Genomic DNA, 24963 nt, shown 5'->3' with positions numbered 1-24963 from the left:
AACCAAAAAAACCCCAGCAAAACACAACACTTTCATGGCTTTCCTTTTGTCATTTGTCATCCTTGAAATTTGACACTTGTTAATCTTCCTCACAAAGTTTTTCAGGTCGTTCCCAGTACCTAGAACGGAGTTTGGCAAGAGTAGGTGCACACACACAAAATATTGTCATTTCGGGGTGGAAGGTGTGTTTCTGGCATACCAAATTCCAACCAGAACCTTTATAAATAATAAATACAGTGTTACAAATGCTGGTTTTATAATATAGGTTCAATGGCACTTTGTTTTCCAGGGGGTAGGGTGACTTGTAATAGTGGGGCACACAAGCTTCAAGTAACCTGGAAACCAAAGAATTTAATATTTCCCTCTCAAGAGACTTATTTGTGGGTAACAGAAAGCTTAATGCAAATATGGGGAGGAGGGCTAGGAATAGGACAAGATTAGGAGATACTTTTTTTTTTTTGCGATATGCAGGCCTCTCACTGCTGTGGCCTCTCCCATTGCGGAGCACAGGCTTTTCGGACGTGCAGGCTCAGCGGCCATGGCTCACGGGCCCAGCCGCTGTGCTGCATGTGGGATCTTCCCCGACCGACCGGGGCACGAACCTGTGTCTCCTGCATCGGCAGGCGGACTCTCAACCACTGCGCCACCAGGGAAGCCCAGGAGATACTTTTTATATGAGCACCTTTTTTGTTTGTTTGTTTGAAAGTATCTAATGTTAATTTTCTGTTGAAACTACTTACGGGCTTTTGTGCGAAGGCCTGGGAAAAGGAGCAGCATTTATAACATTATTTCAATGGGAGACTGTATTCCAAGTTCCGATTAAGTGACCTGCAAACAAGCTTTTGGAAGCCAGCACATTGACAATGAGCTGCTCTACTTTTGGCCTCTACTTGTTGGCACCTAGTTTTAAAGAAAAAAGTATTCAGACTTATAAGAGTCTTTGATTTTTAAATACGTTATTAGACATTTGGAATGCTTTAGTTTTGGAAAATCATGATTTTCATATTTTTAAGAAATAGAATTGGAAAATGAATTAGAATGACTGCATAAAAATATCCTAATTGCATGCATGTGAAAGTATGTGTTTCTCCACTACCTGCAATTACACATTAGTTTAAAAATAAAAAGATGAGAAATTTAATGGCATTCTAATAAATCCTAAATATTTCTTAACGGGCTAGAATTGCTTAATTATTAGTTCTGGGTGGATTTGCCCATATGTTGGTTTTATATGCTTTCTTACGAGAGGTAATAATTTAAGGTAAGTCAACACTGAAAAATGCAAGGGAACAATCAGAAGCTGATTGAAATTAGGAGTGTATTAATTTTTTTGGTAAGATAATTGTTTTATACTAATGGAAAAATATGATGCTCTTTAGGGGTTTTAAAAGGCATTTGCTACATTTAATTCTGTATTTCATCATTTTGTAATGTGAAAATTATTGGCCTTATGAAAAGATGAAAAATGATTTGTGCATTCTGTTCCTTTCTGGGAAATGTAGTTGTGAAAATACTTGATATCATCATGTATGTTAAAATACAGAAAATTCTCCTATTTTAGGATGTTTTTAAAATTTTTACTTATTGCTGTATCATTAAATTTTCAAGTTTTTTCCTTTGTGTAAACAAGCAAGAAAAATGACTTATATGCAGTTTTGAAGAAAAGTTAGGTAGCAGATTGTTGGGATAATTCTGTTAAATCTTAATGAGGCAGCAAATTTAGGAATAATTTATGTTAACAGCTTAGAAAAAATCCAGAAATAATGTCAAAAGATGAGGTCAAGGACATTCTCCTTCTGTGTGCTAGACTATAACTACTCTCCCTCATGAACTAACTTGAAGGCTTTTTCTTTGGGCTCATGTATGCTTTGAATCAACTAGAAAGCTTAAAAGATAGAAAAATGAGATTTCTTATTGTGTCATTTTTAGGCATGTGGAACATGGCTTAGTGGTGAGGTTTAGCAGATTCGTGTCCGTTTTTATTCTCTAAATACAAAGAAACTACTCAATGAATGAAATATTTAAGATTTTAATACGCTTTTATTTTTTAAAGTTTCTTTTGATATTCTACTTAAATATGGCTCTACAATATTAGGTATAAAAAATGTGCATTGTGCAATACTGCCAGTGGCTGGGGATTATGATGACAGATACGCATTAAAGGCTTTGTAGAATTTTAAACAGGGACTGTAAAAATTAGTTTCCTTTGGCCTTTAATGACATTGGTACTTAAAAAAAAAATTATTTATTTATATTTATTTTTGGCTGCGTTGGGTCTTTGTTGCTGTGCAGGGGCTTCTCTCTAGTTGCGGCGAGCGAGGGCTACTCGTTGTGGTGCGCGGGCTTCTATTGGGTGGCTTCTCTTGTTGCAGAGCACGGGCTCTAGGCACGTGGGCTTCAGTAGTTGTGGCAGACGGGCTTAGTTGTTCTGCGGCATGTGGGATCTTCCCCATGGCTTGAACCCATGTCTTTTGCATTGGCAGGCAGATTCTTAACCACTGTGCCACCAGGGAAGCCTGACACTGGTACCTTTTAAAATGGCATACAGAGAAGACTCTGAAGTAGTTTCATTTTTTCTTTTTATCTTTTAAGAATATAATTAGTAATAAAATGCATTAAAAAATTTTTAAAAGATGATATCAAGGAATATGTAAATTGATCTGAAGCATCAAAGCATAGTTAGAAATACATTACTTGATTAGATTATCTTTAGAATTTTCATAGATTAAGGTTATTTTGCATTATAAGTACTGTGTGACTTCAGAGAAATAGTCTTCAAAGTGTTTTACAAATTTTAATTTGCAATTTTACAAGCTACTGGATAATTCAAAGATATGAATGGTCTAAAACTATTTTTCACTAAATAGTAGGACATTGCACTAAAATGCGGAATATACAAATGGATGGAAATTTTTGAGCATTGTCCTGAATTTACATATAATTAGTATTTGAGCTTAGAATGAAGACTCAGTTTTTTTTTTTTTTTTTTTTTTTTTGGTACACGGGCCTCTCCCTTTTGTGGCCTCTCCCATTGCAGAGCACAGGCTCCGGACGCGCAGGCTCAGCGGCCATGACTCACGGGCCCAGCCGCTCCGCGGCATGTGGGATCTTCCCGGACCGGGGCACGAACCCGTGTCCCCTGCATCGGCAGGCGGACTCTCAACCACTGCGCCACCAGGGAAGCCCAAGACTCAGTTTTTATGAAAATGCAGATACTCTACCACTAAGTGCAAGTGGCAAACCCCAGGTGTGACAATGAAAATGTCTCCAGGCATTGACAAATGTCCCCTGGGGTAGAGAACCACTGATTTTAATAATAGTGGCAGTGTTGCAGACCTTATATTAGGCAAATGGTGCAGAGCTTGCAAAGTGCTTTCCTGTAGCTTGTCTGTGTGACCTTTAACACATCCCTGTGAGTTTGGCAGTGCTTTACAATTGAAGAAACCAAGACTCACTGAGACTAGGTGACCTCTATGGGGTTCCACCCGCGGCAGACCTGGGCTTAAAATCCAGGATTTCTGATACAAGTCCAGTACCTTTAATTTGCATCACTCTGTGTTGAAAAGTTATCATCCTAAACCACTTTTTCACGATCAGTTAAGCCAGAATTACCATTTGTACCAGCTAAGATTTGAAGATGTAGTTATACTGTTTTGAGGTCTGATATTCTTGAACTCGCGTGATTTACTCGGCACTGGCCAGGCCGTTCCCACGTGAACCTGGACCATCTTGAGCTGCTCCATCATTCCTGAAAGCTGATCTCAGCACTTCACTGCACCTGGAAAAATCTCTCAAAAATTCATGTGTAAAATCCTCGCAGAGTAGTGTAGACTTATACTAAAGGCTTTTATGAGAGGGCCTGTGTGCTCTATTACACAGGATCCAGTAAGACTTCCTCAGAATCTCCTTTAAATGCCCTTTTTCCCCTTGATGTTTCATGTCTTGAGTCACTACCCACATGTCTGCCCCTCTCCTTGTCTCCTCTTGCACAAACACATTACTTGTACCTCTTCCTGCACAGCTCTCTGGCCGCTTCTCCTCACTCCTGGATCTTTTCCTCCAGGTATTTCCCTCATCTTTTCTCATGTATTGTAATTTATCCTTTTCTCAAATTCCTTTGCTATTTTGGGTATATGATCTTGAAAAGATTTTTTTAATCTTTTGTGTTTCAATTTATTTTAATGGAGACAGTACCAACATCTTACCTCACAGGATCGGCGGGAGGCTTCAGGGAACTAATATATGTAAAATGCTCACTCTAGTGCCTAGAACCTAGTGACCACACAAGAAAGGGTAGTTACCATTGTGGTCTCAATGTTGTGTTTATTTTTATTACAGGGCACTGTGGCGAGATGGCTGGGTGGAAGAAATAGATGTTGCCCTCGGGGAGTTTACAATTTAGTTTTATCAATATAGAAGTAGAGGAAACGCTGACTCTGTAAGATCTTTGTGTACTGTTGCTTTAGGAGCATTTTAATTATTAGGCTGTCAGTATTCTTTTGTTGGGTGTCGTGGAAGTGACATCTTCCCTTGGGAAATCTTGTGTTAGGTGTTACTGCATAACTTCCTACCAGGAAAACACTGTTTCCCATTTTACTGTCCTCCAGGTTGCAAGGAATAGAGAAACGCTGAGGTTATTTTGGGTGATGTGGATTTATTGTAAAGATACGTGAGAAGTCAGATCCCAGGATAGTATCTCATGATTTGCCCAATTGCATTCTGCAGATAATGGGAACGTTGTTCAGGATGAAACAGCTTCTATCAGAACAGCCTGCTGTGCTCACGATTCAGTTGTTTCTTATCTCTGCTGTCTTTTTAGGGCTCTGCTTCTGTTGCCAGCCCCCTCTCTCTTCCTTTTCTCACTAATTCTGCTGCCTCTGGGCTTCTACGTGCGCTCTTTTCTCTGGGGATTGCTTGGTTTGCTAGTCCATATTCAAACTATTTTCCAGTGTACTCACATTTAGAAGTTGACTAGAGTTGTCTCCAACTGGAAATGGAGGAGGGAAAAGCCACCATTCCTCTTCTTTGTTCTCATTAGGTTGAGAGGGGAAGGCTGATGAGGGACCAGGGATTTTGCTTAGGTGTGGAATGTACAGTTTTTCTAACATACGCATTTAGACTTGTTTGCAGCTCTCTCTCCATGGTGATGCCCCTCCTCACATGTCTGGGGAAATGACAGTTGTCATTCCTGTTGAAATTATTGCTGTCCTAAAAAATCTTAAAGGCCATGAAGAATGGGTTCTCAGACACATTCACTTGGGGACAAATAAATATTACTGCCAACAGAAATGGAATGTTGTCTGCCAGTTTGACCTTTCTGTGGCAAGAATAAAACTTTTATTTTTAGGAAAGATCATAATTATAGTGAGTCATACTGTATATTCCAAGGATACATTTCTGAAAAGATACATGGCCATTGAGAATTTTTCCACTCAACCAGTGGCGCAGTCTGTAAAAGAAGGGTGTTGGGCTTGATGCTCTTAAAATGGACAAGCATTGTGTGATTTTTTTTTTTTAACTTAAACGTCCTATTAAACTTTCCAAGTCATTTCTCCAGGATATTTGAGAATAGTTAGACAATTAAGCATTGTTTGGCAGAAGGATCTTGACATCATTCTCATTTCATATGTTGCTTATTTTTCTTCTCGATTTCAGTGTTACCATAAGGAAATTTTGCTTACCTAATCTCTGTTTTGTCTGTGTGTGATTAGATTACAAAGGAAATTAAGATCCTGCAAAATGCAATAATACAACAAGATCAGCGACTGGCCAAAGCAATGAACAGTGATGGTTCCTTTCATATTACCCTGCTAGTGATGCAGTTATTAAATGAAGATGAAATAAACATGTGAGTAATACATCTTTCTGGAATATTGTTTTCCAAGTTATTACTGTAATGTGAGTAATCATAGCAGAACCAAAAGAGGCATTGAAATTCTAAAGAAGTATTCTTTTATAATTTGTTCCAGTTAATAAGCCAGTGTACAGAATTAGCCATATAAATATTCTTCCTGATCTACACTTTTTTGGGCTATGCTGCTGCATGGTGTGCAAGATCCTAGTTCCCTGACCAGGGATCGAACCCGTGCCCCCTGCATGGAAGAGCAGAGCCCTAACCACTGGACCACCAGGGAATTCCCCTTAATCTATACTTTTAAACTGTTGTTGTTATCAGATGCATTGGTTATGCCGTTATTTTATCTATGTTAATTATGTAAGCACTCTGGAGTCTGACCATTTAGGTTAGGATTCCAGGTAAAGATTCTGGAACCGTGGCCAAACCACATCTTAACAGCTGCCCAATTTTGGGCAAATCATTTACTTTTTAAATAAATGGAGAAAATAATAGTACTAATGCATGTAAGAACTCTTAGTATAGGGCCTGGCACATAGCAGGCACTTGATATTATTAGCTATTCGAGCTGTCATTTACTAGAGTAACAGACAATTTCAGTTTTACTTCCTTCATTCCTAGAGTACCTGTACACCCTGAACCTCCAAACCCAGAGCTGTCCCATAAAAGTTGAGTATTAGTCATTGATTGCTGCTTTCCAGCCTGGAGTGGAGAAACCTTACTCTTCCTCAAATTCTCTGGGATACTTTGTCTGTCGGTATGAGCACCCCTTGCCCTGTTAGCCCCTGTTTAGCCCTCTGGATTAAGCTCAAGCATAAGCTCTTTGGAAAGCCAAAACCAGAATTAACAGGTTACAGGTTACTTCTGTTTTCTCCCCTGACATAGTCTCCTGAGGGAATGAAGAGCAAGGCTTGGATTGGGAAGGGGGCGACAAAAAAGAAAAATAGAAGGGAGAAAACAATAAATTAGTAACTCAAAATATACAGTCAAATTATGATTCGGGTCGTGATGTCTTTTTAAATAGTTGAAACTGCATGTCTTTAAGGATCAGTCTTCTGATCTCTCAACATGATCTACCCAAGAGCAGGTCTGGAGCACGCTGCAGTGACAGAGAGGACCAGAAGATTTTACTTAACTCATTTTCACTGTTCACTTTGCCAATCAGAAGAAAAAAGAAATACTCTGATGCTCCTAAAAGAAAAGAAGCCAGAGAAGATGTGACACACGATGAAAGCCTGAGAGAAAATGAGTGGTCCCCTGTGTGTTAGAATGGTGGACTAGTCAGGATTCCCCAGAGAAACAGAACCAATAGGATGGATATCCATTTGGATATCTAGATATATGGATATATCTGTATCTACAGCTGTAGCTATATATAGAGAGATTTCTTTTAAGGAATTAGCTCACATGACCGTGGGGGCTAAAGTCCACACTCTGCAAGGCAGCCTGGCAAGCGGCAGACCCAGGCGAGGGTTGACAGTATAGGCTCGTGCCCAAAGGCGGCCTGGAGGAAGAATTCCTTCTTCCTTGGGGGACCTCAGTCTTTTCTCGTAAGGCCTGCAACTGACTGGATGAAGCCCATCCACATTCTGGGGGATGATCTGCTTTACTCAGTCTACTGATTTAAATGTTCATCACATCTTAAAGAATTCCTTCACAACAACATCTAGACTGGCGTTTGACCAAACACCAGGTATCATGGCCTCAGTTGACGAACAAAATTAACCAACACAAATGGCAGGAGCAGGAGCAAGTACTGAGCTGGTCTCACGGATGGCAAGTAAGAGATGCTGAACCAATGATTAATTCAGAAGCACTGCATGTGGTCAGTGAAACCACAGCCAGCTGGGAGGAGGGTTGTCATCCAGGATGGGAAGGGAATCTAGAGGCCTTCTGGTGCTGGGCGGAGTGAGCAAATCAGAGGAAGAGGCACGAAGCCAGACACATCCTGGCTCCCCTTTTGGGGTTGACTGTTCCAGCCAGTGTTGGAGCAGAGAACTGGGAGTGATAGAGACACTCACCTTGGTTTGGGGTTCTCAGGGTGTAGCTGGGAAAAGCTCAACTCTTTAGAGAAGTTCCTGTTCAGTAATGCTGAAAGAACGTGCTACCGAGTCGAGGGAGATTTCTAACACCTGCACCTGAGGTAGTTCCTTCAATTCCCCGTTGCCTATCAAGGTATATAGATGGATCCAGAAATTTCTTTGTGCCCTGGTGGGTAGACTTGGAAGGTCAGAGAGAATTGGTGGATCAGAAGGCACAGGATGGGGGACAGCGACACTGCTGAACATCCGTGTTTCTTCTTTTTTTTTTTTTTTTTTTTTTTTTTGCGTTACACGGGCCTCTCACTGTTGTGGCCTCTCCCGTTGCAGAGCACAGGCTCCGGACGCGCAGGCTCAGCAGCCATGGCTCACGGGCCCAGCTGCTCCACGGCATGTGGGATCTTCCTGGACCAGGGCAAGAACCCGTGTCCCCTGCATCGGCAGGCAGACTCTCAACCACTGCGCCACCAGGGAAGCCCTATCCGTGTTTCTTGATCAGAGACCCCAGCAGGGATCTTGTGCTTCAGCAGCACATGTCAGTGCAATACTCAGAAAGAACAGGTGGGCTTTCACGGACACGAGTGTAGGGCACCCAGGGATATGACCAGACCAGTCGCCCTGAAATAGGAATCTCTTAGGACCCAAACAACAAGCAGATCAAAGAGCTTTTTCAGTCCTCTTATAAGAGTATGCTGGATTCCCTGGGAAGGGAAAAACAGTCCTGAAAGGACGTTTGAATTAACTGAATAATTGTACCCCAAAGAGACCTTTTTAAACCAGAGAAGACTGTTACCATTGATTGATAAGTTTAGGGTTTATCTCTCTTATTGGAAATGGGTCTTGGCTATGGCATGTATATATATTTCAGTCTCTGCTCCTCAGCCACGATTCCCCAAACAAATGTTATTTTATTTTATTTCCTTAACAAGTGTTCTGAGTCGGGCAGCACAGAAATGTCACCTTTTTTATACATTGGAGGAAACTGGCAGTCCTAGGAATTAAGCGAATGCGGGTCAGTAGACAAGCCAGAACTAATCAATTTTCTATTATTATTCCATAGAGTGTGATTGTGAAAGATGCAGAGGTAGAGGGAGAGGAGTGGGATGGGGACAGGAGGGAGAAGATGAGCACGAATGCATGAAGGGCGGGAGAGATTAGTCTGCTGGAAGTACAAAAGGCCTCCTGTGTCTCAGTAGCCTCTACTGATGGACACGTAACTGACTAGAAATGCTGTTAAGTGGTGTGCAGTCGGGTTGGGGTGAGGGGGTGGGTATGTTCTCAATGTATTATAATGTTTACATTTCTCAGTGGAGGTGGGACTCCCTTCTCTAGGAGACTTTTTTTTTAACGTCTCTTTTGGAGTATAATTGCTTTACAATGTTGTGTGTGTTTCTGCTGTATAACAAAGTGAATCAGCTATATGTATACATATATCCCCATATCCCCTCCCTCATGCACCTCCCTCCCACACTCCCTATCCCACCCCTCTAGGTGGTCACAAAGCACTGAGCTGATCTCCCTGTGCGATGCAGCTGCTTCCGACTGGCTATCTATTTTACATTTGGTAGTGTATATATGTCCATGCTACTCTGTCACTTTGTCCCAGCTTCCCCTTCCCCTTCCCCGTGTCCTCAAGTTCATTCTGTATGTCTGCGTCTTTATTCCTGTCCTGCCCCTAGGTTCATCAGAACCATTTTTTTTTTAGGTTCCACATATATGTGTTAGCGTACGGTATTTGTTTTGCTCTTTCTGACTTCACTCTGTATGACAGTCTCTAGGTCCATCCACCTCACTACAAATAACTCAATTTCATTTCTTTTTATGGCTGAGTAATATTCCATTGCATATGTGTGCCACATGTTCTTTATCCATTCATCTGTTGATGGGCACGTAGATTGCTTCCATGTCCTGGCTATTGTAAATAGTGCTGCAGTGAACATTGTGGTACATGCTTCTTTTTGAATTATGGTTTTCTCAGGGTATATGCCAGTAGTGGGATTGCTGGGTTATATGGTAGCTCTATTTTTAGTTTTTTAAGGAACCTCCATACTGTTCTCTATAGTGGCTGTATCAATTTACATTCCCACCAACAGTGCAAGAGGGTTCCCTTTTCTCCACACCCTCTCCAGCATTTATTGTTAGTAGATTTTTTGATGATGGCCATTCTGACCGGTGTGAGGTGATACCTCATTGTGGTTTTGATTTGCATTTCACTAATGATTAATGATGTTGAACATCCTTTCATGTGTTTGTTGGCAATCTGTATATCTTCTTTGGAGAAATGTCTGTTTAGGTCTTCTGCCCATTTTTGGATTGGGTTGTTTGATTTTTTGATATTGAGCTGCATGAACTGCTTGCATATTTTGGAGATTAATCCTTTGTCAGTTGCTTTGTTTGCAAATATTTTCTCCCATTCTGAGGGTTGTCTTTTCATCTTGTTTATGGTTTCCTTTGCTGCACAAAAGCTTTTGTTTCATTAGGTCCCATTTGTTTATTTTTTTTTTTTATTTCCATTACTCTAGGAGGTGGGTCAGAAGGGATCTTGCTGTGATGTATGTCATAGAGTGTTCTGCCTATGTTTTCCTTTAAGAGTTTGGTAGTGTCTGGCCTTACATTTATGTCTTTAATCCATTTTGAGTTTATTTTTGTGTATTGTGTTAGGAAGTGTTCTAATTTCATTCTTTGACCTGTAGCTGTCCAGTTTTCCCAGCACTTATTGAAGAGGCTGTCTTTTCTCCATTGTATATTCTTGCCTCCTCAAAGATAAGGTGACCATATGTACATGGGTTTATCTCTGGGCTTTCTGTCCTGTTCCATTGATCTATAATTCTGTTTCTGTGCCAGTACCATACTGTCTTGATTAGTGTAGCTTTGTAGTATGGTCTGAAGTCACAGAGCCTAATTCCTCCAGCTCCATTTTATTGGCATATAGTTGCTTGTAGTAATCTCTCATGATCCTTTGTAGTTTTGCAGTGTCAGTTGTTACTTCTCCTTTTTCATTTCCTATTCTGTGATTTGAGTCTTCTCCCTTTTTCCTTGATGAGTCTGGCTGATGGTTTATCAATTTTGTTTATCCTCTCAAAGAACCAGCATTTAGTTTTATTTATTTTGCTATTGTTTCCTTCATTTCTTTTTCGTTTATAGCTGATCGGATCTTTGTGATTTCTTTCCTTCTGCTAACTTTGGGTTTCTTTTTTTGTTGTTGTTCTTCTTTCTGTAATTGTTTTAGGTGTAAGGTTAGGTTGTTTATTTGAGATTTTTCTTGTTCTTGAGGTAGGATTGTATTGCTATAAACTTCCCTCTTAGAACTGCTTTTGCTGCATCCCATAGGTTTTGGATCATTGTGTTTTCACTGTCATGTGTTTATAGGAATTTTTTGATTTCTTCTGTGATCTCTTGGTTATTTAGTAGTGTATTATTTAGCCTCCATGTGTTTGTGTTTTTTACAGACTTTTTCCTGTAATTGATATCTAGTCTCAGCCTCGTGGTCGGAAAAGGTACTTGATAACGATTTCAGTTTTCTTAAATTTACCAAGGCTTGATTTGTGACCCAAGATATGATCTATGCTGGAGAAGGTTCCATGAGCACTTAAGAATAAAGTGTATTCTGTTGTTTTGGGATGGAATGTCCTATAAATATCATTTAAGTCCATCTTGTTTAATGTGCCATTTAAAGCTTTTGTTTCCTTATTTATTTTTCATTTTGGATGATCTGTCGGTGAAGGTGGGGTGTTAAAGTCCCCTACTTTTATTTTGTTACTGTCAATTTCCCCTTTTATGGCTATTAGCATTTGCCTTATGTATTTAGGTGCTCCTGTGTTGGGTGCATAAATATTTACAGTTGTTGTATCTTCTTCTTGGATTGATTCCTTGATCATTATGTAGTGTCCTTCTCTGTCTCTTGTAATAGTGTTTATTTTAAAGTCTGTTTTGTCTGATATGCGAATTGCTACTCCAGCTTTCTTTTGATTTCCACTGGCATGGAATATCTTTTTCCATCCCCTCATTTTCACTCTGTGTCCCTAGGTCTGAAGTGGGTCTCTTGGGGACAGCATATATACAGGTCTTGTTTTTGTATCCATTCAGCCAATCTGTGTCTTTTGGTTGGAACATTTAATCCATTTACATTTAAGGTAGTTATCGGTATGTATGTTTCTATTACCATTTTCTAATTGTTTTGGGTTTGTTTTTGTAGGTCTTTCCTTCTCTTGTGTTTCGTGCCTAGAGAAGTTCCTTTACCATTTGTTGTAAAGCTGGTTTGGTGGTGCTGAATTCTCTTAGCTTTTGCTTGTCTGTAAAGCTTTTGCTTTCTCCATTGAATCTCAATGAGATCCTTGCTGAGTAGAGTAATCTTGGTTGTAGGTTTTTCCCTTTCGTCACTTTAAATATGTCCTGCCACTCCCTTCTGGCTTGCAGTGTTTCTGCTGAAAGATCAGCTGTTAAACTTATGGGGATTCCCTTGTATGTTATTTGTTGCTTTTCCCTTGCTGCTTTTAAATTTTTTTTTTTTTTTTTTTTTTTTTTTTGCGGTACGCGGGCCTCTCACTGTTGTGGCCTCTCTCGTTGTGGGGCATAGGCTCTGGATGCGCAGGTTCAGCGGCCATGGCTCACGGGTCCAGCCGCTCCGCGGCATGTGGGATCTTCCCGGACCGGGGCACGAACTCATGTCCCCTGCATCAGCAGGCAGACTCTCAACCACTGCGCCACCAGGGAAGCCCTTAATATTTCTTCTTTGTATTTAATTTTTGATAGTTTGATTATGTGTCTTGGCATGTTTCTCCTTGGATTTATGCTGTATGAGACTCTCTGTGCTTCCTGGACTTGATTGACTATTTCCTTTCCCATGTTAGGGAAGTTTGCAACTGTAATCTCTTCATATATTTTCTCAGACCCTTTCTTTTTGTCTTCTTCTTCTGAGACCCCTATAATTCAAATGTTGGTGCATTTAATATTGTCCCCGAGGTGTCTGAGATTGTCCTCAATTCTTTTCATTCATTTTTCTTTATTCTGCTCTGCAGTAGTTATTTCCACTATTTTATCTTCCAGGTCACTTATCCGTTCTTCTGCCTCAGTTATTCTGCTATTGATTCCTTTTAGAGAACTTTTAATTTCATTTATTGTGTTTTTCATCATTGTTTGTTTGCTCTTTAGTTTTCTAGATCCTTGTTAAATGTTTCCTGTATTTTCTCCATTCTATTTCCAAGATTTTGGATCATCTTTACTATCGTTATTCTGAATTCTTTTTCATGTAGACTGCCTATTTCCTCTTCATTTGTTTGGTCTGGTGGGTTTTTACCTTGTTCCTTCACCTGCTGCATATTTTTCTGTCTTCCCATTTTGCTTAACTTACTGTGTTTGGGGTCTCCTTTTCGCAGGCTGCAGGTTCGTAGTTCCTGTTGTTTTTGGTGTCTGCCCCCAGTGGGTGAGGCTTGTTTAGTGGCTTGTGTAGGCTTCCTGTTGGAGGGGACTGGTGCCTGTGTTATAGTGGGTGGGGCTGGATATTGTCTTTCTGGTGGGCATGGCCACATCTGGTGGTGTGTTTGGGGGTATCTGTAAAGTTAATATGATTGTAGCCAGCCTCTCTGCTAATGGGTGGGGTTGGGTTCCTGTCTTGCCGGTTGTTTGGCCTGGGGTGTCCGGCACTGGAGTTTGCCGGCTGTTGGGTGGAGCTGGGTCTTAGTGTTGAGATGGAGATCTCTGGGAGAGCTCTTGCTGAGTGATATTACGTGGAGCCGGGAGGTCTCTGGTGGACCAACGTCCTGAACTCAGCTCTTCCACCTCGGAGGCTTGGGCCTGACACCAGCCCGGAGTACCAAGACCCTGTCAGCCACATGGCTCAGAAGAAAAGTGAGAAAGAAAGAGAGAGAGAGAGATAGAGGGAGGGAGGGAGGGAGGGAGGGAGGAAGGATGGAAGGAAGGAAGGGAGGAAAGAAAGAAAGGTTATTAAAAAAATAATAATAGTAAAAAGAAAAAGAGAGCAACCAATCCAGTAAAGAAATCCACCAATGATAACAAGCGCTAAACACTAAGATAAACATAAAAATCAGAAACAAAACTGTCGCAGACAGCACACGCCATGTCTACAGTTGCTCCCAATATCCAACTCCTCAGTTTTGGGATGACTCATTGTCTATTCAGGTATTCCACAGATAGAGGATACATCAAGTTGATTGTGGAGATTTAATCCACTGCTCCTGAGGCTGCTGGGAGAGCTTTCCCTTTCTCTTCTTTGTTTGCACAGTTTCTGGGGTTCAGCTTTGGATTTGGACCCGCCTCTGCATGTAGGTAGCCCTCAGGTATCTGTTCCCACCCATACAGCATGGGGTTAAAGCAGTGGCTGATTGGGGCTCTAGCTCATTCAGGCCAGGGGGAGGGAGGGGTACAGTATTTATAATTGGAATGCGGGGCGAGCCTCTGGCAGTAGAGGCCATCGTGACGTTGCACCAGCCTGAGGCGCGCCATTTGTTCTCCCGGGGAAGTTGTCCCTGGTCTCCGGGACCCTGGCAGTGGTGGACTGCACAGGCTCCCAGTGGGGAGTGTGGAGAGTGACCTGTGCTTGCACACAGGATTTTTGGTGGCTGCAGCAGCAGCATTAACGTTTCATGCCCGTCTCTGGGGTCCGGCTTGTGCTTGTCTCTGGACCTCGTTTAGGTGGTGCTCTGCCTTCTGTGGGCAGATGGGGAAGGAATCCCCTCTCCTCACGCAGCCCGAAACAATGTTCTCTTGCCTCTTTGGCAGCGCCAGACTCCCTCCCGGCTAGCTGTGGCGCACTAGCCCCCCCTTCAGGCTGTGTTCATGCAGCCAAGCCCAGTCCTCTCCCTGGGATCCGACCTCCGAAGCCCGAGCCTCAGCTCGCAGCCCCGCCCGCTCCGGCGGGTGATCAGACAAGACTCTCGGGTTGGTGAGTGCTGGTCGGCACCAATCCTCTGTGCGGGAATCTCTCCGCTTTGCCCTCTGCACCCCTGTGGCTGCGCTCTCTTCTGTGGCTCTGAAGTTTCCCCCCTCTGCCACTCACAGTCTCCGCCCGTGAAGGGGCTTCCTAGTGTGTGGAAAGTTTTCCTCCTTCACGGCTCCCTCCCAGAGGTGCAGGTCCTGTCCCTATTCTTTTGTCTCTGTTTTTTCTTTTTTCTTTTGCCCTACCCAGGTACATGGGGAGTTTCTTGCCTTCTGGGAAGTCTGAGGTCTTCTGTCAGAGTTCAGTAGGTGTTCTGTAGGAGTTGTTCCACATGTAGATGTATTTTTGATGTATTTGTGGGGAGGAAGGTGATCTCCACGTCTTACTCCTCTGCCATCTTGAAAGTTCCTCTAGGAGACTTTTAGAAATATTTTGGGGGGTATTTTTGGTTGTCACAATTACTGAGGAGTGCCGTGGGCATTTATGGGCAGGTCTCAGTGTTACTAAATCACCTGCAGTACATGGGACAGTCCTGAACTAGGAAGCATTGTGTTGCCCTTAATTGTGGCATCACTTGTTAAAGAGTTACAGTACAGAGCGCAGTGACAGTCTGAGTCATTCAGCGCCATGTTTTATAATGTCTGTTTGCAAATTTCAGTTTTGTGTAAAAAATTAAATATTTAGCAAGTCTACTTTGTGTTTGAAGGATTAAAGTGACATTCTTATGCTACTTTATGATACTGGGAGTCACAGTTCTACTGGAAAATGATGACCAGATATTTGCAATTTAGCAATTATTCTTGACTAAGTTGTAACGAAAGATCTAAGTAATAGTTGAAGTTTGCTGTATAGACAAGATAGTATTTTACAGTTCGACCAACATTAATTTCCAACCATGTGTTAGGTACTGAGCTAAGTGCTTTGGCAAAAATAAAGATGAACCATGAATGGATCTTGTACTCATGGATTATACCAGGTAGTTGACTAGGTCATACGGACCCAAGTAACTGTAATAGATAAATGTAAAAAGTGGTATGTTTCAGTTGGTGTAAAGTATTAATGGAATTGCAAAGGAGAGAAGATTTGCTTCTGGTTTGGGGAACCAGGGAAGTGTTTGTGGCAGAAGTATCGACTTTTAGGTGATGATGAGATTCAAGGTGTGGCTTCATTTTGGGTAGCTGTATAGTGAGAGTGAAACTGATTGGATTTCCTGGTAAGACATTGTTTATATGAAGGATTTTCTAAGTCCCTAATTTTTAAATTTTACCTTTCATCCTATACAGTATAATATGCTAGAGACACATATTGTTGGTTTCTTCTTCTGTATTCTTACTTTACTAAGTCTAGTATCATATTTTAGGTGTATTGATTAATGGATTGGATATGGAGTGTGCAAAAACTTTAATTTTTTTTACATATATATTTTTTAATTATTTTTTTTGCCGTAATCGGGCCTCTCACTGTTGTGGCCTCTCCCATTGCGGAACACAGGCTCCAGATGCGCAGGCTCAGCGGCCATGGCTCACAGGCCCAGCCGCTCCGCGGCATGTGGGATCTTCCCGAACGGGGCACGAACCCATGTCCCCTGCATCTGCAGGCGGACTCTTAACCACTGTGCCACCAGGGAAGCCCAGAAACATTTATTTTTTAATAATGAATTTCTTCAGGTAGGTATCACCCTTTGTGTCCTCACAGTGCAGAAGAAAGAATAGAAATATGTTAGCCCAGATGCTGATTTGCAAAGACGCTGCCCTACTTTAGTTTTAAGTACAACCTTTGGGTCTGAACTCTAGTTTCAGAATTGTTTCCTACGTGCCTGTACTCTATTCATTTTACCATAAAGAAGTCTTTCCATAAACCGTTATTGAAAAGATATTCTATTTAAAAGAATTTGAAAGTTAGTGATATTTATCAATAGACAGTATGACTCCTTTCACTCTGTGACCAGTGACATCTCATTAGGACAAATTTATTGATTTATGATACTGAAGAACTGAAAAACTGGACTGAATTTAGATCGTCTATATTTCTTTAAAGAAAAATGGGGTATAGAATTCACTGTCTCTGAAAAATCCTGACCTTTAGGGTGGCCTACTTTCATATAGATTTACATTTAAAATGAGTGTATTGAATTCCCCTCATTTACGGTAGATGAGCCGGAAGTGGCTGATCTGTTTTCACATGCTTTTGACTCAGTGTGTGGTGAAGAACAGTATTATAGCAGAAGTGTGTCTTTTTGGATGAACATAAATACAGGTAGGCAAGATTGGATTTTGGATGTGGATTTAGAGGTACAACGAGAAATGCTGACATTTCTAAAGCTGTTTTTAAGTATTATGTATTGTTTTGACAGAGAAACAAGACTCAGTATGGGAGCTATGGATGAAAATCAGTTAAAAATTTTATAATACGAATACTAATTTAGAAATATGAACGATCTAGAAAAATTCCTAAATTTCTTTTCACATATTTGACATAATTACTACTGGTGAACAAATTGCTGATCAAGATAATTTAAATTAATGGTGGTTCACCAGAAGGGTGTTTTAAACCCCTCTCCATAATGTAATGATGTCCTTATTTCTTTTTTGAGTATTTGCTGCCCTCTAGTGAGATTTTATTTTTTTTCTCATAATAAAGTACCTATACCAAACTCCTCTTACTATGGAAATAATTGATCTTAATTTTCAAAATATTCCAAACTGTATAATGTCTAATTCACTAATATAGTAAACATTTATTTTTAGAAAGAAAAATAATGCATTTGAAACACAGAATAGCCCTTAGAGGCTATTTAGCCCATAGAGGCTAAACAGATACAACAAACTTACGTAGCTGTAGTTGGTAAATGTAAATTGCACTTTGGTTGAACCCAAGTATAATAAATTATCTTATTGTGGAGACGATTATATTTTAAAGAGATAACGTATTTTAAATTTTAGTAGAGTACCTCACAAATAGTAAATACTATATAAGTATTAGTACTTTTAACAAGAATCTAGAACTTTCACATAATCTAATATAATGTTTTGGAGGTATTAGGTTTTTCTGCAATATACTGTCAGTAATATTCTTTTTTAGTTGTCCATGCAGTATTTCCTTGGTTAAAAACCTTTTGGTGAACTATATCTTCTTTTGTGTCTTTAATATAAAATAAATTATAATTAGGTAAAGATTAATTCACTTCTACAGATTTTGTTAAAAATTAATATTAGTTTTATTTTGATCATATGGATTAGATTTTGAAGGTATTTTGAGCATTAAAGTAATTAGTACAAGTATAAAAATTAATTTATCTTTCTAAAACTGTTTCTCATTTGGTTTTATATATTTTATTAATATGTTACTGAAAAATATATTATTTCTTACCAGTGGTATTGATGCTCTTTTGGAATTAAAACCATTTGTGGAAGAAATCCTCCAAGGAAAAACTTTGACTTTGCCCTTTGAAGGGGTTGACACTTTTGGAAATCAGGTTGGATTTGTGAAGCTGGCAGAAGGAGATCACATAAAGCCACTTTTGGAGATAGCAGGTAAAACAAACAGTGATATACTTACATGAAATCTCATCTGTTGAAGAAGCAATTTTTTTCTCCCGAGTCTTATAATAGAGATTTGACATCTTTTAATTTTGGGGAGCCAGTGTAACCTCACTTTATAAGTGAGCTGCTTCAGCATTTGTTTGTATAGGGAAGTAGCCAAATAAAGGGTGGGAAGAGTTATCTTGATTCTTTGACCTGAGGAATATGTTGATTCTGGAAGATGATGGACTGGATCAAGTATTTGTTAGGACTGTCCTAATCATAAGTGTGAAGGATCCAACGCTTATCATGACATTTGACATGTAGTTGGCATTTAGTAAGTATTGAATGAATTAATAAGAATCACCAGTTGCCTATTTGGAGGCTTGTGGGCATTGTCAGTTCCATTCCGGAGAATCAGTAGGTGAATCAGCAGCATTTTTCTCTGTGCTACCTTTTTACCTTCCTGTTTAGGTACTGCTCTATGAGCAGAAAGTCCACTGGTGGTGGCAGACGGTCTCACATCCATTGGAGAGCACATTGCTTTGTGCAGCACAGTTGAAAATGTCAGGGAAATAGAAGCAGAAAATCATACAACCGGGATGAGTGCTTTTTAAAGATGATCCAGGGATCATAGTTTGGGTGTTAGTAAAACAACTGTTAATGAAACAATTTTTATTTTCATTTCCTCTCATCTTGTGCCAGATCGTTTCATGTCATCTCATTTCAGGTTCAATAATCCTTGATTCATAACACAGTCTCATCATTGCTCCGTGCTGGGTTTATTTTTATCTATCTGTTTATCTGTCTTAAAATAATATCATAATCATCTGGGAATCCACCACCCAAAACAAAAGCTAGGACCTTGGTAGTAAACTAACCATATTGTCCTTTTCATTAATCTATCCTTTGGCCTTCCTTCATTTTAAGCTAACCATCATCCTGAGGTCAGGGTTTATTTCCTTGTATTCTTCCCAAGTATATGTATTTTTTTTTTTTTTTTTTTTTTAGTATATGTATTTTTAATTGGTTTTAATCTTATAAAAAGGATATCATATTGTATGAGATCTTTTGAGACATACTTTTTAAAAAACTTAATATATTGTCTTTATGCAGTTTTTAGTTGCCCATTCAAAAATGCACCTCTTTAGGGGTGAGGGAGGCATGAGGATCAGATTTCATTTCATTGTTGGTTAAGTTTTTCTTTTGTGGAGCAAAGTATGTATAAACAACAAACAAGCAAGCAATTAAACAATAGTCATGAGTCAAGTAGGATTTAAAATCATTAGTTGGCCTAGGAGAAGGCAACTCTAACAGTTTTGATGGCAAAGCATTTGGGAACCCATGCCTTCAGTTAACAGACTTAATCTGTTCATCCTGAAATGCTCTGGAGAAAATGCTAGATTCAGGTCTTTCCTTTTGTAATATAAATATGTCTGAGCTCAAGAAACATTTCTAATTAGGCATTCATTCATTGTTCTTTTAAATAATTCAATGGGTGCTTGCAACATTGAGAATTCCATCCATTCTTAGCAATATTCTCACAAAGGCAGTTCCCAGTATTGATGAAAGAGCCATTGTGTGGTGAGGAATGTGAAATCTCACCAGCTTTAGCATGACTCTGAGCTCAAGGGTGTTGGTTTGTCATTTTAGAAAAGGCCACTGCCCCTGTAATTCCTTTCTGGATGCCAGAGACTGTTTCTTAAAAATATATATTCTTTTCTAAATGTTTAAACAAAACATTACAAGAAATGGAAAATAGAATGGCACTCTGTCTACTCATATAATCACTTGCTTTTAATTTTGTGTGTATATTGTTTTGGATTATGTTTTTTAGTTTTTAATTTTTTTTAGCTGCGTCCTGCAGCATGTGGGATCTTAGTTCCCCACCAGGGATCGAACCCGTGCCCCCTGCAGTGGAAGCACGGAGTCCTAACCACTGGACCGCCAGGGAATTCCCTGGATTATAGTTTTTATGCAGTTTTATAAGAAATCTAAATATTTGAATATGTATATGGAAAATTTCAGTGAAGTTTAGTTGAGCCTCAATTTGTGTAGGGTTCAGATAGTCCAGATGTGCAATACATGGAATTTTTGTTAATATTTTACTTCATTAGATTTATTTTTAAAAGAATGCCTCAGGATTAGTATTGCTTTAGTCCAACAGGATCAGTAAAATAATGTCATTTGTTTTTGTGTCATATTTTATAAACTTTTTAAATATATTACAACTTTCAGAAGAATATATTCCATTGACCAGGGTAATACATTTCTTAGATCATTGTTATAAACTATGTATATGTGTATGCTTATACAAGAATATTAAACTCTTATTTGTTCAACATAAAGGAGGCAGAGCTAGTTGACTTAATCGAAAGAAGGAAATTTTTTTTTTAAGGAAAGGAATTTATTGTTTACATCACTGAAATAGTCCCCGTAAGAACAATACGTACCGTATTTATTTGAAAGAATCAGATTCCTTTCAGATAGAAAACTGTATAAAGCAATACTGTCAACACAAAACAGTGGTCATATTACATATCTACAGGCATAAGCATTGCAAATAAATTTTTCTTTTTAATCTTATGGCTAGATATTTTCACTGCAACACAGTGTTTGCACTTAGAGAAGACAGAGCTGGAACAGGACAAAAACTTTTTGTTCATGCTTTTTAGGGCTGAACCAGTGATACGTCCCATTTCAAAATGTACTGCCTTTAACTGCTTTTAGGACAGTGGTTTTAGGCAGGAGTGCTTCTACTTGGCTAGCACAAAGAAACACACTCTTGTTCCTTAGTTTCATTCCTCATTCTCATGTTTCCTGTTTGTCACACTATGACATATCTATCAGAGCAGACATTTTCCAGTTTTGCTTAAAGAACACTGACACACATACACACCAAACTGAGACAGCTCAGAATTTAGAGATGTTAAGTAGTGAAGTAATAAGAGAAATTGTGTTTATGACAAAGGAATAAGAAAAACTCTCAGTGGTTTTAAGCATACCAAACTAGGTTTCTTACTAAAAACTTTTCTTATTTTGGTTTTAAAAATAGTATTTTCAGATTGGGTTTGGGCTTAGATAAAAACACAGTGAGACAAAAACACAAGACATACTTGTTTCCAAGGTCACAAAATGACATTGTTAAGTATACGTTTTTGTCCACTTTTTGTGTGTGTGTGTGTGTGTGTGTGTGTGTGTGTGTGTGGAAAAAAACTCAGTACTCTATGCTGGAGAAAATGTTTTTCAGGAGTTACAGTATATTCATACAGGGGGAAAAAGGTTTTCTTTTTTTTTTTTTGCATATCGCTGTGATCTTCAAAAAATATAAAATTAAATTTACAGAAAACTGGAAGACCAAGTATAAGCAGTCTGGTATTTACTGCAATGTCCAGCACTATCATAATGATCTTTAGCATAAAAGCGAAAAGAAATTCATGGATCTCAGGCATCTTCAGTAACTGCCAGTATAGCTTGTAACTGCTGTCCTTGCTTCTTTGAGAGATGCCTTTCCCAGTATTTGTGATTTAGGTCCAAAAAGTCATCTAACTTTGCTATTTCCTTGAGGTACTGGGTTAATTTTAAAAGTTCTTTGTCTTTATCGCGATTTAGGTGTGCTTTCATAAAAGTTCTTAGCTTTAGTCCATTCTGTAGGTTCATTAGAAAATTTCTTCCTATGTCATCAAACATGATGGGTTTTTTTGCTGTAAAACTCTGAAAACTTTCCCCATATAACACCAAGAGGCTTTACATCTATTAATCCTCTCCTGTTACCATAGCAGCACTGTCCAACATGAAGATAATCTTGTAATTTGCATTTGTACTCACTCCCAGCTCTTTCATTTTAGCTTCAATCCACTTCAGATCAGATAACAATGTCATAATCCTCATACGCAGATGTTAGGAATTCATGAAGATATGGCCACATTAATTCTATCCCAGTATCTGCACAAGAGACTATGGTCAAATAATATATAATCAACACCTAGTACCAAAGGTTTTTTCCCTTCCCTGGGAGGATTGAAAATTTCCACTTTGTACTCTTTTACGCTGTGGGAAATTTTCAGTAGGTTTTCCTCCCTATTTTCTGCTTCAACTACTTTATCTTCAATATCAGAGTCGTTAACAACATCATCATTGTCAGGAGGTGGACCTGAGGCATCTTCCAAGCTCTCCTCATGAGTTCCCATCATCATGATTTTAGTATTTGGTTTCAGTTTGAGAGCTCCAAGCTTAACATAATTTTCTGCAGGTTTGCCTTTAACTTTGAGTCAAAGTAACTTCTGACATTTTGGTAACACTCCCGTAAGGGTCTTGAGAAATTGAGATCTAGCACAGTATCATCTTCTGAAAGTGTGGTCACTGAATATTCCTGTCTACCCCATTTTACAATGATAGGAGGAGCCATCCTTGAAACATACGATGAGGCAGCTTGCATTCAGAAAAAGATACCTGGAGCGCGGCGGAACCGGCAGCAGCCCAGGAAAAATTTTTAAAGAACATAACTTTAATTATTAAAGTGTTGATAAAGAAGTTAAGTTTAAGTATATGTTATGAAGTGAAACTAACTTGAAAAATAGTTGAAAATTATAGTTCATGAATAGTCTGATTTACCTAATTTTCATAGAGTTTTTCAATTTTCAAGTTAAAAGAAACAAATTCTTAAAATATTTCACAGTTGTTACAAAAAAAGGACTGAATTTTAGATACTAATATTTGAACTCATTGAAAATTTACAGGGTAAAGAGTAATTTAGAATTAATGTGTAATATTGAAGAAAATTATTACGCATTTTGAACTAATAGTCTGAATTGATGAGTTAGTAACTGTTATTTTTGGTAGATGCCTGTGGACTGAAGAGACCACGCCCATCTTTTTTTTCTTTAATAATTTTTATTGGGATATAGTTGATTTACAACGTTGTGTTAGTTTTAGGTGTACAGCAAAATGAACCTGATATACATATATCCACTCTTTTTTAGGTTCGTTTCCCGTATAGGCCATTACAGAGTATTGAGTAGAGTTCCCTGTGCTATACAGTAGGTATTAGTTACCTGTTTTATATATAGTAGTGTGTATGTGTGAATCCAGTTTATCCCTCCCCCACCCCGTAACTATAAGTTTATTTTCTACATCTGTAACTCTGTTTGTTTTGTAGATAAGTTCATTTGCAGCCTTTGTAAAGATTAGTTATCTATTTTATATATAGTAGTGTGTATATGTCAATCCCAATCTCCCAATTTATCCCTCCCCACCTCTTTCCCACTTGGTAACAATAAGTTTGTTTTCTAAATCTGTGACTCCATTTCTGTTTTGTAAGTAAGTTCATTTGTACCATTTTTTTAGATTCCACATATAAGTGATATCGTATGGTATTTGTCTTTCTTTGTCTGACTTCACTCAGTATGACAATCTCTAGGTCCATGCATGTTGCTGTAAATGGAATTATTTCACCCTTTTTTATGACTGAATAATATTCCATTGTATAAATGTACCACATCTTCTTTTTTTTTTCTTGCGGTACATGGGCCTCTCACTGTTGTGGCCTCTCCTGTTGTGGAGCACAGGCTCTGGATGCACAGGCTCAGCGGCCGTGGCTCATGGGCCCAGCCGCTTCGTGGCATGTGGTATCTTCCTGGACTGGAGAACGAACCTGTGTCCCCTACATCGGCAGGCAGACTCTCAACCACTGTGCCACCAGGGAAGCCCCCACATCTTCTTTATTCCTTCCTCTGTCAGTGGACATTTAGGTTGCTTCCGTTTCCTGGCTATTATATGGAAACACAAAAGACCACGAATAGCCAAAGCAATCTTGAGAAGGGAAAAAGGAGCTGGAGGAATCAGGCTCCCTGACTTCAGACTGTGCTACAAAGCTACAGTAATCAAGACAGTATGGTACTGGCACAAAAACAGAAATATAGATCAATGGAACAGGATTGAAAGCCCAGAGCTAAACCCACACACATATGGTCACCTTATCTTTGATAAAGGAGGCAAGAATATACAATGGAGAAAAGACAGTCTCTTCAATAAGTGCTGCTGGGAAAACTGGATAGCTACATATAAAAGAATGAAATTAGAACACTCCCTAACACCATACACAAAAATAAACTCGAAATGGATTAGAGACCTAAATGTAAGACTGGACACTATGAAACTCTTAGAGGAAAACATAGGAAGAACACTCTCTGACATAAATCACAGCAAGATCTTTTTCGATCCACCTCCTAGTGTAATGAAAATAGAAACAAAAAGAGACCACGCCCATTTTTGCGCACTGTGTTCATGTAGGTTTATGGTGGTAGCCACTTGAGGGAGCTGGTATACAGCAGCCAAGACTGTGTCTCAGCCTACTACCTTGACCTTGAGTGATCCTGTTTTTCCAGAATAAAAATCACCTTCTGCTTTCCAAGCAGTACACAACAGCTCATAGAGCTAAGAAGGTATTGAAAATTAGGCATTTACATGTCATTTCTCCACATTTCACAGTGATGAAATTGCACTGGAAGCTTTTTGCATAGAAATGAATGTGATTTCATTCATTTTTTTTGTGTGAAATGTAATTTTGTTAAGAAGTGTATTAGATTGAGAGGTTGCTAAAAATTTAGCCTGCTGGGATTATAATAGTCCTTGCAAATCTTTTTTTTTGAAATG

At 39.3% G+C, this 24963-nt stretch overlaps 1 protein-coding gene and 1 pseudogene across 5 annotated transcripts in view; one reads left to right on the top strand and one right to left on the bottom strand.

The window, feature by feature from the left end:
* The window catches only part of AKAP7 (A-kinase anchoring protein 7), a 139399-nt gene that overhangs the window by 20343 nt on the left and 94093 nt on the right, over window positions 1-24963 (top strand). For all 5 annotated transcript variants that reach the window (XM_065888879.1, XM_065888876.1, XM_065888880.1 and 2 more), the window contains 2 exons: window positions 5712-5848; window positions 18161-18321. In XM_065888879.1, coding sequence (XP_065744951.1) covers window positions 5712-5848; window positions 18161-18321 — 298 coding nt within the window. The remainder of the gene's footprint in view (window positions 1-5711; window positions 5849-18160; window positions 18322-24963) is intronic.
* Window positions 21754-22717, bottom strand: LOC136132297 (ubiquitin-like domain-containing CTD phosphatase 1 pseudogene; annotated as a pseudogene).

This window comes from Phocoena phocoena, chromosome 12, assembly GCF_963924675.1.
Source record: "Phocoena phocoena chromosome 12, mPhoPho1.1, whole genome shotgun sequence".
Classification (NCBI taxonomy): Eukaryota; Metazoa; Chordata; class Mammalia; order Artiodactyla; family Phocoenidae; genus Phocoena; species Phocoena phocoena.
This window is presented reverse-complemented; position numbering and strand designations above follow the sequence as displayed.